This window comes from Carlito syrichta, unplaced genomic scaffold (assembly GCF_000164805.1).
Source record: "Carlito syrichta isolate Samal-C Ts95f unplaced genomic scaffold, Tarsius_syrichta-2.0.1 Scaffold308839, whole genome shotgun sequence".
In the NCBI taxonomy this organism is placed as follows: domain Eukaryota; kingdom Metazoa; phylum Chordata; class Mammalia; order Primates; family Tarsiidae; genus Carlito; species Carlito syrichta.
Window position 1 is genome coordinate 767,766 of NW_007252935.1, and position 15,943 is coordinate 783,708.

At 39.1% G+C, this 15,943-nt stretch overlaps 1 protein-coding gene across 3 annotated transcripts in view; it reads left to right on the forward strand.

The window, feature by feature from the left end:
• The window catches only part of DOCK8 (dedicator of cytokinesis 8), a 222,952-nt gene that overhangs the window by 54,550 nt on the left and 152,459 nt on the right, over positions 1 to 15,943 (forward strand). For all 3 annotated transcript variants that reach the window (XM_008066066.1, XM_008066067.1, XM_008066068.1), the window contains 2 exons: positions 10,194 to 10,369; positions 13,348 to 13,419. In XM_008066066.1, the coding sequence (XP_008064257.1) occupies positions 10,194 to 10,369; positions 13,348 to 13,419 (248 nt within the window). The remainder of the gene's footprint in view (positions 1 to 10,193; positions 10,370 to 13,347; positions 13,420 to 15,943) is intronic.

The window sequence follows — 15,943 nt, forward strand, 5'->3', positions numbered from 1 at the left end:
CATCTTCCTGAATGAAGGTTTCCCAAAAGAAATCATCAGCTTACACGGTGATTTCCTTTTTGCTTTAAAAAAATTATTTATTTTCATAGAAAGATATAGGGACATTTCAGCGAGATTCATTTCTAACAAGGCAAAGGGCTCTTTTAACGACTCAGCCTGAAACAGCTTTAGAAAACTTTTCTTAAGCAAGAGGCCATAGGTTCATTGTATTATTTTGGTTCAATGAAAAATAAGACCAAGTGCATGTTGACCTTTGTTCCGCTTACCTTTATTTCTGTAACCGCCCTTTCAGCAACCTCATTTGCTGATACAAATGGTTGTTTGATTTTTAAAAGTATTTAACTGAAGTTAGGCTACTTAAAACCCAATCAATTACATGTTTTTTGTTGTCACTGCTGTTTTGCAAGAGTGAAGAACTGCAGTAAGATGAATCTGGGGTGAAGTGTAATAGCCACTTATTAGTTACATAATTTGGGACAAGTTACTTAACCTCTCTGAAGCTTCAGTTTCCTCATTTGCAAAATTTTTAAAATTATTTATAGAAATGAGGTCTCACTGTGTTGCCTAGGCTGGTCTCAAACTCCTGGTCTTAAACAGTCCTCTTGTATCAGCCTTCTAAAGTGTTGAGATTATAGGCATCAGCCACCGCACCTAGCCTAAAATATTTTTATTTACTTTTTAATTTTTAATTTTTTTGGAATAAGAGTCTCACTCTGTCGCCCAAGCTAGAGTGCAGTGACACACTCATGGTCACCGCAGCCTCAGCTCACTGGGCTCGGGTGATCCTTCCGCCTCAACCTTCCAAGTAGCTGGAGCTATAGGTGTATGCCACTACGCCTGGCTAATTTTTGATTTATTGTAGAGACGAGGTCTCACTAAGTTGCCCAGGCTGGTTTTGAACCCCTGGACTCTTGCCTCCGCCTCCCAAAGTGCTGGGATTAAAGGTGTGAGCCACCATGCTCCACCCTAAAATATTTTAAAATTTTGCATTTTTGAATATGAAAGGGATCTGTTATCAAGACTTGGTTTTCTAGACACAGTGATAAACTTATCCTGGGTATATTCAATACTCCAGCCAGAATCCTTTGTGACCTGGGCCAGAGAGAGTGACTGTGGCTAGTAAACATTCCCACGTGTAGACCCATCCACTGGCCTTGGCATTCCAGAAATTGCCACAGCCGTATGAATAGGGCGATCAGAGACCCTTTGATGCCAGCCACCTACGTAGGCTAATAACTATGTTACATGTCTCTGTTAAAATGAAACTATAAAGTACTACTTTCTGATTATTAAAAAGAGAAAGAGAAGAGAAACATGCAAGAGAAGAAAGGGTTGGGATCTAAGGGAGTAAGGTAGTAAGGAGGATTTGCTGTTAATAACCTTAAGCTACTTTTTTTTTTAATGAAGGGAAAAGTCCTATGTTTAAAAATGAGAAAAGAAAAGTTTTGAAGTAAAATTGAATGAACCAACAGGACTATAAAAAGGCTCTGGCTGAAGGAAAGGATGTTAAAAGCCACATCCTGGATATCTACCAAAGCACCATGGTAACATGACATGTTTGTAAATGTAACATTTATGTTAAAAAAAAAAGTCCCTGCCTGACATGGTGGCTCATGCCTGCAATCCCAACACTTGGGGAGGATGTGGCGGGAGGATTGCTTGAGCCCTGGAGTTCGAGACCAGCCTGGTCAACACAGTGAGACTTCATCTCTAAAAAAAAATAAGCAAAATATAGTGGCACATGCCTGCAGTCCTAGCTACTTGGGAGGCTTAGATAAAAGGATCACCTGAGCCCAGGAAGTCGAGGCCGTGGTGAGCTGTGACCATGCCACTGCACTCCAGCCCGGGCGACAGAGTGAGAGTCCATACCCCACCCTCCTCCCCTACCAAGTCTCTCATATCTTAGAAGGCATGTATTTTTGTTATGTGTATAGTCTTCTGTGCAATAAAGCAAGCTTTTTCTTTTACAACTGAGGATGCCTTAAATGGTGAATCATTTGATAAATATGGTCCTCTTTTATTCTTTTGATTCTATTGGTCTTTTGTACTTGGTCTTTCAAGGAGTTGGGCTATTCTTAGGTTTCATTGATTGCACTGGAAGGGACATGATGGAAAATTAAGATCTCAATGTAGTTTCCACACAGATTCACAAAGGAAGATACAGTGAAAGGGTGGCAGGCATTGGCATCAGGAAGCAAGGGAATCCAATCAGCCTTGGTAAAAACAGAGTGATTCCCATGATGGAATGCCAGCATCCTCTGCTCAGCGGCAATAGTGGAAGATTGCTGTTGGTGGAAGCAGGAAAGTGATTTATTTAGGCTGTATTTAGAACTTTGTAATCACTAAAGCTTTCTAGCTTGTTGCCTAAAGTGTCATTTATTTATTTATTTATTTATGAGTTGGAGTCTCACTGTCACCCAGGTTGGAGTGCAGTGGCACACTCATGGCCACCCCAGTGTCGACCTGCTGGGATCTGGCAATCCTTCTGCCTCAGCCATCCAAATAGCCGGAACGACATGCGCGCGCTACCAGGCCTGGCTAATTTTTTATTTATTGTAAAGATGAGGTCTTGCCAAGTTGCCCAGGCTGGTCTCAAATACGTAGGCTCAGACAATCCAGTCACCTCGGCCTCCCAAGGTTTCATTTACTTAAAGATGGTAGAAAGTCGAGAGGATTGTCTTATTCATTCATACATACAGCATTCCTGTGCCAGGAACTGCTATAGACGCTGGAGATACAGTAGTGCATGTGACAGAGGGCCTATCCTCCCAGAGCTTACCTTTTAGAATGGGAGTCAGACACAGGCAAATAGTAGATGTAGAATGTATGGGGGTAGCAAGGACTTTGATGAGTGAAACAGAGAAAGGAAGTAGTGATACAGAGATACTGTTTTAGATGGGGTGTTCTGTGTAGGTCTCTATCTGGAAAGGAGCTACATGGGCAGAATTCTGAATGAACTTGACACATACCTGAAAAAGGACTATTCCAGTCAGCAGGAACAGCAAGTGCAAAGTCCCTAAGGCAAGAGTATATAGCATGTTCTAGAAACAGCAAGGAAGCAGATTGGCCTGAAGAGAGTGGGCAGCAGGAAATGAGAGAAAGCAGGACTGGGTCCTAGGCCTCAGAGACCATGGAAAATTGTTGTCTTATACCCTGCTTAAGATAAGAAGCCCCCAGAAGCATTGAGCACAGGCCCAGCATTATCTGACTTTTTATGAGCATCACTCCTGCTCCTCTTTGGAAAATAGAGTGGGGAAGGGAGGGCAGTTAGGACGATGTCACAGTAACTCAGAAAAGTAATGATGGTGTTTTGGGATAGGATAGTGGCAGTAGAGAAGGTGATACGTGGTTGGATTCTGGAAACATTTCAGAAGCAAAGTAGATAGGATTCTCTAACAGATTCTATGTAAAGTGTAAGAGAAAGAAGAATCGGCATTGATTCCAACATTTTTGGCCTATGTGATTGGTGGAATAGAATGGCCACTTGCAGAGGTGTGGAGGCTTGGAAGGTAAGGGAAGAGCAGACTGGCAGCAAAATAGAGAGAGTGAGTTTTGAACATGTTATGTTTGAGAAGTCTATTAGATTACCAAGTGATGATGTTGAGGTGTAGTTGGAAAACTCAACTTGGATTTCATGGCAGAGGTTGAAGTAGCAGGTATAAATTTGTGATTTAAAAAAATGTGTGTGTGTGCACACACACACACATACATACGTACTTAAAGGCATGGGGGAGGAAATTATCTAAGAGTGAACAAAGATTGAGAAGAGATGTTGTTTTAGGACTGAACTCTAGGGCACTGCATAGTAGGAAGAAAACCTAGAAAAAGAGTGGCATCCCTAAGGAAGAGTGATGAGCTGTCTCCGTTTGCCTGGGACTGAGGGATTTCCCAGGACATGTGACTTTCAGAGATTGGGAAATACTGAGACAACTGGTTACTGTCCATAGGAAGAAAGTATTTCAAGAGGGAAGGTGTGATCAACTGTGTCCAATACTATAAATAAATCAGAACTGAGCAGAGACCATTGAATTGGGCAACATGTAAGTCGTGGGTGACTTTGACAAGGCTTGTCTGTTGTGAACAGACAAGTAGATGTAAGGACCACCCTCCAAAGGTGAATGTGTGTGAAGACACAGGTGCACTATCTGGAGACATCATGCCCCTTCTCCGTCCCCAGCTGTAGTGGCATGAAGCCTCCCCAGTGCTGTGACAAAGAAGCCAGGTCCTACTTGACTTCCTGTGTGATTTGAGTCATTTAACCTCTCCGTTTTCAGTATCCTTCTTTGTGAAATATTATGTTCAGATTTGTTATTTCAGTCAGCCCTCAATATGCTTTTTGTAAGTACACTGTGCTAGGAGCTATATTGATTAATTTTAAACAGATATGGTCCTGATGTTGTAGGAATTTCCTTTTTTGAAGCAAATTGAGTCCTACCACTTGTCAGGAGAAATAGACTTTGATATGCAATAGAGGACAAGAGAAAGCTCAAACTTAAATTTTAAAAAATGAATATTTGACTCTGGCTAATTTAAGCTTTTCAGATATTTGTAATCTTATTTGTATTTCTAGTTTACTGACCAGAGCTCTGAAAAAATAAATAAATAACTAAAGAGAAAGACTGTACAAGTCTTCTCTAGAGAAGTGTTGAAAATTGCTTGAGGGCAGTGACAGTGTTTCCTCAGCCTCATGTCTGATCACTGCAAGATCCCAATGATACTTGTTGAATGAACGAAAGGAGGTGAATCAGCCAGGGTTCAACCAGAGCAGCTGAACCAGTAGGAAATACATATGCTTGTATATTAAAGCATCGACTCACCTGCTGGTGGTGGCTGACTAAGCAAACCTGAAATCCATAAGGCAGAGAGTCAGGAAGGAAAGCTCACAAGCAGGCTAGCACTCTGTGGGCATGAGTTGAAGCCTGGAATCTCTGAACTATCAGAGAACCACTACTTTCTTAGGAAAGGCGTCCGGCAGCTGAAGACAGGCCCACCCAGGATAATCTCTTTTGACTAACTTTAAGTCAACTGATTAGGGACTTTAATTACATTGGTAATATCCATTCACAGAAGCACCTAAATTAGTGTTTGATTATGTAACTGGAAGTAGGTGTGTGTATGCTACAAAATGACTGCAGCCTCCCTTCTGTCCTCCAACTCTAGCAAAAAACTCCTGTAGCTCATCCTGTCTGAAAATATACTAGAAAGGGAATTCAGTGGAATATAGTTTAGCCTAGCCAGCTTGACACATCATGAAGCCTTCACAATGGGTAAAACCTGGTTTAGAAACACCTGCAGTCTTAAGTATTTTGTTTGTTGTGTGTTAAAAAAGGGTTTTTGGTTTTTTATTTTGATTTTTTCTTACATTATTACATGTAACACCTGATGTATACAGTGTGATAATCCATGATGTAAAGGTGACCTTGAAATTACATTGGGTCATATCCTTTAAACTAGTCTTTGGTCTTCACTGACTAGGAGCCTACTAATAATGCAACAGCAGAGAAAAAAATTAATTTTCATGTTTGACTTTTAAAGCTTCTGATGACCTAAGTTCTGCCTTATACTGATCCTAGAACACTCTCCACTCTACCCTATTCCCTAACTTTTTCCCCAGTAAATGCAATGACACTGTAACTCTCTTTGATATTTGTTTTCTTCCTTTGCTTATAACAAAACTGATGTGTGCATATGTGTTTGTGTGCTTGTGTGTGTGTGTGTTTTGATTGCTTCATAGAAAAACCTTAGGATTAAGACTTCAGATAGTTTAGAGAACAGAAATCTTTTTTGGATCCTGGTTATGTGAATTTGCAAGAGGAACAACTGCTTGGAGGTCTCAATGACAGTAGTTAGGGTATCCACCCATTTGTCAATGTCAAGACTAGTTGACAGCACATTTGGAAGGACCAGTTTCCTCTCCCTTTAGTTTCAGTAGAAGGGATAGGGGAGACAAATTATTAAATGCCAACTTGTGTGTAGTGCTAAAACCATTCTATCATTACTGTTTGTGTTTACAGTCTGTTTAATCCTGGAATATATTCAGACCTCAGGAGTTTATGACCTTATCATCAACCGGATATATTGCACTTGGTACTTTGCCACACAACCCGTGCTCAATGGTAATACTCTTTATTCAAATCTTCCACCTGCAAGATGGCATTATTTATACCTGAAGAGGTTGCAAATTTCACCATCTCATGGTTGATTAGAATGTAGCTCCATGAGAATAGCTACCTATACTCCCCTGGATCCCTAATACCTAACTCAGTTACTTGCACTCGGCAGATGCTCAGCAAATAATTGCTGAGTGAGGGAGTTGGCCATCCTTTTCTCCCAGGATGGTCTGTCCTGTAGGTAACAGGTGTTGCTATCAGTCAGGTTTTTCCACCACCTGTGGCTTCGAATTTTAGGGACATTAATTTTTTTCTCTCTGATCATTGCGTACAAATGACATTTCTCTATAAGGCTTCTACATACTCGGTATTAGTGTTCACCTCACCTTGCTTCAAATAGTGCTTCGATATAATTTTAAGTGAATATTTCTAGTGCTGCTGCTTGAGTCATTGACATTCTTCACAATAAATTTATGTATATTGTCACTTTTATCTTTTTATTTACTGTTACTACTTTGTGCAACCAATCTCATGAGAAGCTCAAAGTGAAATTTGTGTATTGTGGTAAATATATTTTTTGACTCACCTCCAAATACACTTACTATTTCCTGGTGTTTTAATTATTTCAGAATAGACAGATTACTTAGAAGGCCTACAAAAGAAAACAATTAAAATTATAGTGGTTAGCAACATCAGCGTGCTTAGGTTTGAATTCCAGGTGGGCTCCCTCCTAGCTGTGTAATCATGGGGAAATTATTAAATCTTGAGCCCTCATTTTCCTCATGTGTAAAATAGGGATACAGGCTGAGTATCCCTAATCTGAAAATTCAGAACTCAAAATGCCCCGAAATCTGAAACCTTTTGGGTGCCTACATGATGCCACGAATGGAAAATTCCACACCTGAATACCTGGTAGGTCACAGGTCAAAACAAGTCAAAATTTTGTTTCATACATAAAATTATTTTCTTTATTTGTATAAAATGAAGGGATACAGCCAAGAACAGTGGCTCACACCTGTAATCCCAGCACTTTGCAAACCTGAGGCAGGAGGACCGCTTGAGACCAGAAGTTGAGACCAGCCTAGACAACATAGCTAGACCTCGTTTCTACAAAAAAAAAAAAAAATCAAAAAATTAATTGGACATAGTGGTGCATACCTGTAATCCCAACCACTCAGAAGGCTGAGACAGAAGGTTTGCCTGAGTCCAGGAGGTTGAGGCTGTGGTGAGCCATGATCATGCCACTACACTCCAGCCTAGGTGGCAGAGTGAGACCCTGACTCAAAAAAATAAAATAAAAATAAAGTCAGAAGGTACACATGCGTATTTGTTAAATGAATGTATTACATAGTGGTGAAGTCAGGGTTTTTAGTGTATCTATCACCCAAATAATGATATCCATTAGGTAATTTCTTATTCCCCATCCCACCCCCACCCTTCTGGGTCTCTAATATCTATCAGACCACACTCTATGTCCATGTATATACATTATTTAGCTTCCACTTCTAAGTAAGAATATGCAGTACTGACTTTGTTTCTGAGTTGTTTCGCTTAAAATAATGACTTCTAGCTTCATCCATGTTACTACAAAAGACATATTTAAGGCTAAATAGTATTCCTCATGCACAAAGTTATTTAAAATATTGTACAAATTTACCTTCAGGCTATGTGTATAAGGCTTATATGAAACAAATAAATTCTAATGTTTAGACTTGGGTTCCATTTCCAAGATATCTCATAATGCATTTATAACAATTCCAGAATACAAAAAAATCTGAAATCTGAAACACTTCTGGTTCCAAATATTTTAGATAAGAAATATACAATCTGAGGTCAGGCGTGGTTGCTCATGCCTACAGTCCTAGCACTTTGGGAGGTGGAGGTGAGAGAATTGCCTGAGCCCATGTGTTAGAGACCAGCCTGGGCAATTTGGCAAGACTTCATCTCTACAATAAATCAAAAAATTAGCCAGACACGGTGGAAGCTGAAGCTGTAAGTTTGCCTGAGCCTAGCAGGTTGAGGCTGCGGTGGCCGTGAGCGTGCCACTGCAATCCAGCCTGGGTTACAGAGTGAGACTGACTCAAAAAAACCAAAATTCAACCTGTAATAAGAATGCATGCTTCCTAGGGTTGTAGTGAACATTAAATGAGATAATACTAGTCCAGTTTTTTTGTACATAGTAAGTGCTTTGCATATTTAGGTGCTCTATAATTGTTAGTTCAGTAAAGATAAACGTTATAGTAATAAGGTTGGGATGAAAAAAAACCAAAAACTGCAGTTTTCTTCATTTCCTGTAGAAGTCCTCTCAGTCCCTGACTCTGCACTCTCTATTCCATGTGGTGGCTGGGAGGGGGCATGGAAGTAGGAGTGTCTACTTTCTCCCTTGGGGTTAATCTTAGGTAGGGATCTGTGGCAAATTGATTTTTTTTTTTTTTTCTGTGCATGGGGGATGCCAGCTGTTCCCTCTGGCAGAGTTCTATTGCCTCCTCAGTCCTCACCTGGCTCCTGCCTAGGCCTTGCGAGTCTCTGTTGCCTCCTTTGAAGAGGCACCCTTGTAAGGAGTAAGGACTATGGTCCTCTCCACAGCTGCCCTCCTGGCTTTCAGTCAGAACCAAGGGAAACTTCTCTGTCCTTTCTCATACCACCTGGAAGCTCTGGGAAACCGAGGAATGCTTTGTTCTCAACCAAAGACAAGTTGTCCTGTTGCCTTCTCTCCTACTCCCTCTTGCATCATGTTAGCCATCTTCAAGAACTCCGGACAGGAAAGTAGGGTGTATTTTGCCCGTTTTCAGCCTCATCCTCGCTTTCTAACATAAGTCACTCATGTCTTCACCAGGTTCAGCAAGGGCAGGGAGGGGTCAGGGCAAGCCACATTTCCACTCTCTAATCTTATTTCCTTTTGCCTCTTCAACAGTATTTTGTGTCTCCTTTCCTACTTAAAACCCTCATTGGTATATGGTTTGTAGGGCTGAAAAACTGGTTTTGTTAGCACTTCCTTTGGACCCATCCTTGTCTCCCATCAAGGCAGTACAAGTTGAGAATCTAGGGTGTTTGTTTGTTTTGTTGGTCCATTGTGGTGTAGAGAAAGAGGAAAATAGTATCCGTCTTGGGCTGATGACTCCAAATGGTCTGCCATAAATGAACACTCCATAGAGCTGTTATTATTATTATTATTATTATTTTACACAAATCTACTTGATCTAAGTGATTATTTTACTTGCTCAAGGCAGTGATTCCTAAGTCTCTGGATTTCACAGAAATGAAAAAATATTATAATTGGGAGCTGACAAAGGGTTACCAACTTTTAATTTTTCCCCACACAAAATTTTTTTTTTATTTGCCACCAATTGCTATCATTTCTTTTATTCACTCCCTATCCCACTGTGGAAGGATAAAATTGAGGAGCAAAGAACTTTGAAAGTGACTAAATTTAGCCATATGAAAACTCAGCGATTGCCCTGAGTTTGCTCACATAGCTGCAGTCCAATGGAAATTTCTTCCAGCATGACACCCGTCAGCCCATGGACATTTGGAAATCACTGCCTGGGAGTGTTTCAGCCACTGAGTCTGCTCGCTGTCGGCTGTGATTATATATGAAGTGCTTTCAAGTATATGATAATTCAGGCCAAAGGAAACACTGTGTCTAAATACTCAGCCAGAGGAGTGTTGAGTTTGCCTGAATTTCTGGGAAATTGCCTCCACTCCCTCCTTCACTGTATTCAGGTAAACAAAACATGGCCTCAGAGGGCTTTTGCAGGCAAAATTATAAAAATTCAACAAAGCCTTGTGAGCTCATTTCGGATCTCCTCGGGATTCCCCATCAAGTTGCAATTAAGGAGAGAAAAATTCTGCCTTGGGGTGTGATTTTAATTACTCATCGTGTTATGACTTGACTTTCTGTGCCGCGTTTCTTTCCATATCGCTACTTCTGTGTTTGACAGCTCCTCCAAGAGTCACTTAGTTTTACGCCAAGAGCGAAATACTCATTAAGTCGAAAGGGAAGGCAAGGCAAACATCTCCTATTGCCTTCGTGCTTTCACCAGAAAACCGTGTGGGAACTTCCTTTTTTCCCTAACCCTACAGCCTCAGTTTTATGACCCTGTGGAGCCAGTGGATTTTGAAGGGCTTCTGATGACACACCTAAACACCCTGGATGTGGAACTTGCCCAGGAGCTGGAAGACTTCACTGATGATGACTTGGACGTGGTGTTCACGCCAAAGGAATGTAGGACTTTGCAAGCGTCTTTGCCGGAGGAAGGGTAAATTGTTTTCTTAAAATGTAGATGGGATTGTTACTGTCATGACTGCTATTGATAAGGGGGAAGATGCCCTAGATCTGAACTTAAAAAAAATAATAAACCAAATTACTACTATCACCTAGATGTAGATAGTTTTTTAAACTGGTTTGGCCAGAGACTTTGAAAAGCCTGTGAAGACTGAGCTGGTTCAAGGGACACAGTGGGGCACAGTGGAATACTTAAGAGATTAGAAGTGCAGGCTCTGGAGCCAGGCTGCCTGGGTGCCACTCAGTGATCTTGGGTGAGTCACATGACCTGCCAAAGCTGCAGTTTCTCCATTTGTAAAAATGTCAAGTTTTTCATAATATTCATTGAATTATTCAATAGCATTTTAATTGCTGACATATAAGAGACTGGATCAAGTTAGAGATAGAAGGTTAACTCACATGCATTGAACATCTACTATGTGCTGGGTACTGGGATAAAAAGATGAATCAGGCAAAGTCCTTTCCCTTGAAGATAGTGTTGTCCAGCAGGAAAAACGCTGTAGAGTGAATATGTGCGTAGCTGTTTGGAGACTGAGTTTCTGCAGTGGGTTAGTCTGTGTGTTTATAGTCGTGAGCATGAGTCCTTAGTATCAAACTAACTACGGAATCATAGTTAACTGAAATTCCAGGTGCTTTCATAGTATAAAAACCAATGTCTCTGTGGAGGTTTAGGATGAACTTTTATTTGCAATCATTTTAAAAGCAGAATGAAAATTCACATCCTCCTGGACATTTTCAACCTTCCCATCTTCCCCAAAAAGTCTCAGAAAGGAGATTGTGAAGCAATCCCTGCCCTTATTACTCTGAGATAGTCTAGGTCTGTTTAGGATTTTCTTTCATCACAATTTCAGGAGGTTGGATGACAATGATGTGGTATTATTTTGACCCTTTGCTCTCTGGCTCAGACAGTTCTCATTCACATAGGAGAAATGATCACATGCACAGCTCTAACATTTAAAAAACACTCATTAGGCCAGGCGTGGTGGCTCACTCCTATAATCCCAGCATTTTGGGAGGCCGAGGTGAGAGGATTGCCTGAGCTCATGGGTTTGAGACCAGCCTGGGCAACATGGCAAGACCTCATCTCTACAATTAAAAAAAAAATTAACCAGGCACGGTGGCGTGTGCCTGTAGTTCAAGCTACTTGGAAGTCTGAGGCAGAAGGATCACCTATGCCCAGCAAGTCGAGGCTGCTGTGAACATGAATGTGCCATTGCACTGCAGCCTGGGCTACAAAGTGAAACTCAACTCAAAAAAAAAAAGAGTTTGGTGTAAAAACACTTATTTCCCGTAAAACAAAACCATCGTCATCCTTGGGAAACATATGTCCCCACTGGCAGTCAATTTACTCAAGTGTGACTTTGATATAGGTAATGCCTGTTGTTTTCACCCTTGATAAAATAATCATTTAGTTTTATTTCTTTGAGTAAAATGTATGGTTAATTTATCTTCAAATATGGTCAGAATCTTGGAAAAACCTGTTTAAAATACTTACAATAAATTTAGAAGGAGATTTTTTTTTTGAAATTTTATAAGGGAGGTAATTCTTTACTCAGCATGTTTTTTAAGTATAATATTGTCATCACTAGAATGTATAGTTTACACATTATCTGTCTGATGACTTTAAAATAACCTCTGCTGTTTCAATTGTTGCCAAGAAGTCTTTCATATAATTAAAGCAGGGGAAGCTATCGTCATTATCATCAGAGTAAACAATAGCTGACTTCTGTTCAACACCCTGTGCCTGGCCCAGAACTCTGTGTTGAGCTGTGATGACCTGGTGGGTAAGCATGGACTCTAGGGTGTGCAGCCTGGGTTCGAGTCCCTGCTCTACCACTTACTGCATGACTTGGAGCAAGATCCCTACCATTTCATTCTCCTGAAAAATGAGGACAATAGCTGTGCCTGCCCTATGGGGCTGATTGAGAATTAACTGAATTAATAGACATAAAGTGATTACACCAGTCCCTAGTATATAGCAAGTGGTATCTAAGTGGAAACTATCACAAATGGGTCTTATTAAGTGCTAGCCACTCTTATAAGCACTTACACCCAATCTATTTAATTACCACCACAAATCTCCAAAGGAGGCACTCAACTACTGTCACCACTTTAAGGTGAGGAAACTGAGGAACAGAAGCATTCAGTGACTGGTTCAAGGTCACATAGCTATAAGGGATGTAGCTGGGATTTGGGCAGTTAAGACCCAGAGACCACACTTCTAGCCTTTATAATATTTCATCCAAAAGTAACAGCAAATCCACAGGTGGGTACTATTCTTATTCCCTTTTGACAAATGAGAAAAGTTAAGACTGTAGCATTTAGACCTGTTTGTCTCTAGTACTAATACATTTGTAACAACAGCAAAAAAATCTTGCCATTGTTGTTTTTTCTGACTTCAAGCCTCTGAAACACTTGAAGAATATGAGTATCTCTCATGGTCCACTCCTAAGCAGGTACGACAGGAACCCCCTGAATTAATGATCACCAACCAAAGCAAGTGTTTGCAAATTCATCAAAGCATAAGACAACTGTCCTTGGCTTTCAAAAAGGAGAACATTCATGTCCTAACAGGTTACATACGTGCAAAAAATATGTCCAAACTATCCTTGTCAGAAATAGGTACTTATACATATTTTTCTTGTTTTGTATTTGATTACAGCTAGTTCTACCTGTCTTGAGTCAGAGTGCCTTCAGGGATAATTATAGTTGAACATGATTCTCTATAATAAAGAAAACTCAAAGCATAAAATGCCAGCACCGTTGTCTCATCAAAGTGAAAATGTTATTGCCTTAGGAATACTTCAGACATTGGAATGATCGGGCAAGAACAACCTTAGCATTCTCATGGATATGGATTTAAAATCATGTGTTCCTTGGTTATGATTAGGGATTGTTTTGTTGTTTCTACCCAGTAATAACATGTTTTAATTTCATTTTCCACCTCATTAGGGTTGAACTGGACCCTCATGTCAGGGACTGTGTTCAGACCTACATTCGGGAATGGCTAATTGTGAACCGGAAGTAAGTTTTCCCCCTCTTTATAAATATTAATTTTATGTTGTTAGCTTTTTATTGTTTTTTTAAATTAACATACTTTTAAAAACAGGTTTATAGAAAAATCGAGTGGAAAGTATAGAGAGGTCTCATGTGCTTCCCTATTATCCCCCACCCCCAGTCCCCCCTACCACACACACAGTTTCTCATATTTTTAGCATCTTGCATGTGTTATATTTGATTAGCCAATATTGATACATTATTATTAACTAAAGTTTATAGCTCACATTAGTGTTTGTTTTTTGTGCTGTATATTTTATGGGTTTTGACACATGAATAATGACACGTATCTGCATTTACAATATCATACAGAATAGTTTCACTGCTCTAAAAATCCCCTGTGGTTCCACCCATTCATTCCTCCCTCTCTGAATGACAACCACTTACCTTTTTATTGTCTCCATAATTTCACTTTGTTCCCCATGTCTTTTTGTGACTTGATAGTTTACTTTTTATTACTAAATAATCTTTCTTTGTTGAATGTACTATTTGTTTATCCACTTACTTATTGGATAAGTAAATGGATAAGCATCAAGAAGCCTTTTTGTTTTATTTTCGTTCTGATTAATTCCTAGTGGAGGGGAAAAAAGTGAATTGAAACTTGGCCTTAGATTCAAACGTGGCATTTAAATGTGTGACCAAGAAGTAAATGAAAGGACCTTTCTTTTCTGGTGCAATCGAACCTCCTGTGACATTGTTCTGAGCTTTTACGCTCTATGCCAATGACCTAGACGGCACTCTTTCAAGAAAAATATCTATACATGTTGAAATTCTCAACCTGTGTGGGTATATGCATTGGGGAGTAGGATGGGGACTATATGCAGATTAGGGCACGCCTCACTAGAGACCCATCAGAGAACCTTTGACAAGATATAAGTTGCTTAAAATTCAGATAGCCTTATCACTCTTATACCCCAGTAAGAATTGCTGTTCTATGGAGTAAACGATGAAAAACTTTGGGGATTGGGTTTTATCCTGCTCCTGGAAGTGTACCTTTGAATTTGTGATGATATTATCTGCAGTAATGTCAGTATGCATACTATTTTCAATAGCTGAGAAAGAGAAAGCATCACTTATGAAAGGCAACTAAGAGAAAGTTAGATTTGAATCCATTATTTGTTCTAATGTGAATGGAAAATGAAGTTTGCTGGGCAGTCAAATAAGATTATGCTTTGCTGGTAATAAATAAAAGATTTCAGAACAAGTTGTTCTCAAGCTTTTAAAATGTTATAATTAGAGGAACTTTCTGAATATTATAATTCTAAAAAAAAAAAAACGGGGGAGGAACAATAAATAGAAAGGTCTGTTTTGATACATTTGGTTTTTGGACTTATTTTCTGTTTGGGACCTGAACTTTTCATTCCTTGTGGCAATGTGAGCTCCTTGGAATTGTCTTTTTTCTCTGTCTTGCAAAAACATAAGAGAAAAAAAAGGACAACCTGTTGGAATACTCATGGTCGGAAATTTTAGAAATTATAAGGAAACAAAGCAAAAATAACTCAATTTCACTATAGACAGATCACCACCATTTGCATTTGATAATGTAGCTTTGAATCCTGTTTCTTTGTATATGTGTGCAGAAAAGCTAAATAAAATTATAATACTATTTTGGTAGCATACATTTTTAATTTTCACAGTAAGTGGTAGTGACCTCTCTCTGCTATTCATTATTCTTCTTCAACACAATCATTAGTGATTATCTAATATATTTATTATCAAAATTTATTTAATCAATTTTAATGTTTAGATGATTCCTTCTTTTCAGTATTATACTTAAAATGCAGCAACATCCTTCTTGCTAAAACTCTGGGCACATTTATGATATTTTTCTTTGGAATAAATTCCTACAAGAGGAATGTCCATGTCAAAGGGGATGCACAAATTTAAGGATTTAGAATAATTAATCGAAGATGATTAAGAATATGTGCAATCTTCAAGAATGTTATTATTATTTTTTTTGAAAGCAGGATTTATTAAAAAGACAGAAAATCTCCCACAGTGGGAGGGGACCCAAGGGGGTTGCTGAAGAATGTTATTTTTTATTAACATTTCCAGTTTTAATTGTAAAAAGGTTATCGTTTATTTTCATTTTCTTTGATTATTAAACTAGGCATATTCTGTATATTTGCTGGCCATCCATAATTTTTCCTGGTGCTCTGCTTTTCATGAAATGTGTATAAATATTAACATATTTGTCTGTCTTGTTTAGCTTTACAAGCACCTTTGTTTGTTAAAGATATTTCTCCTTTGTCTATCGTGTAAACTATTATAAATTCCTTACCCTTTATGTGTTTTGTCTTTTAAAATTGTTTATAATTTTTAACATACAGAATTATTTACGTATTTAAATCTATATTAATATTTTTCCTTATGATTTCTACTATCATGCTTAAAATTTAATTCATAAACATATTATTATTTTCTAGGAGTTTGTTTTTTTTTTGAGATGGAGTCTCACTCTGTCTCCCAGATTGGCATGCAGTGGCTGCTC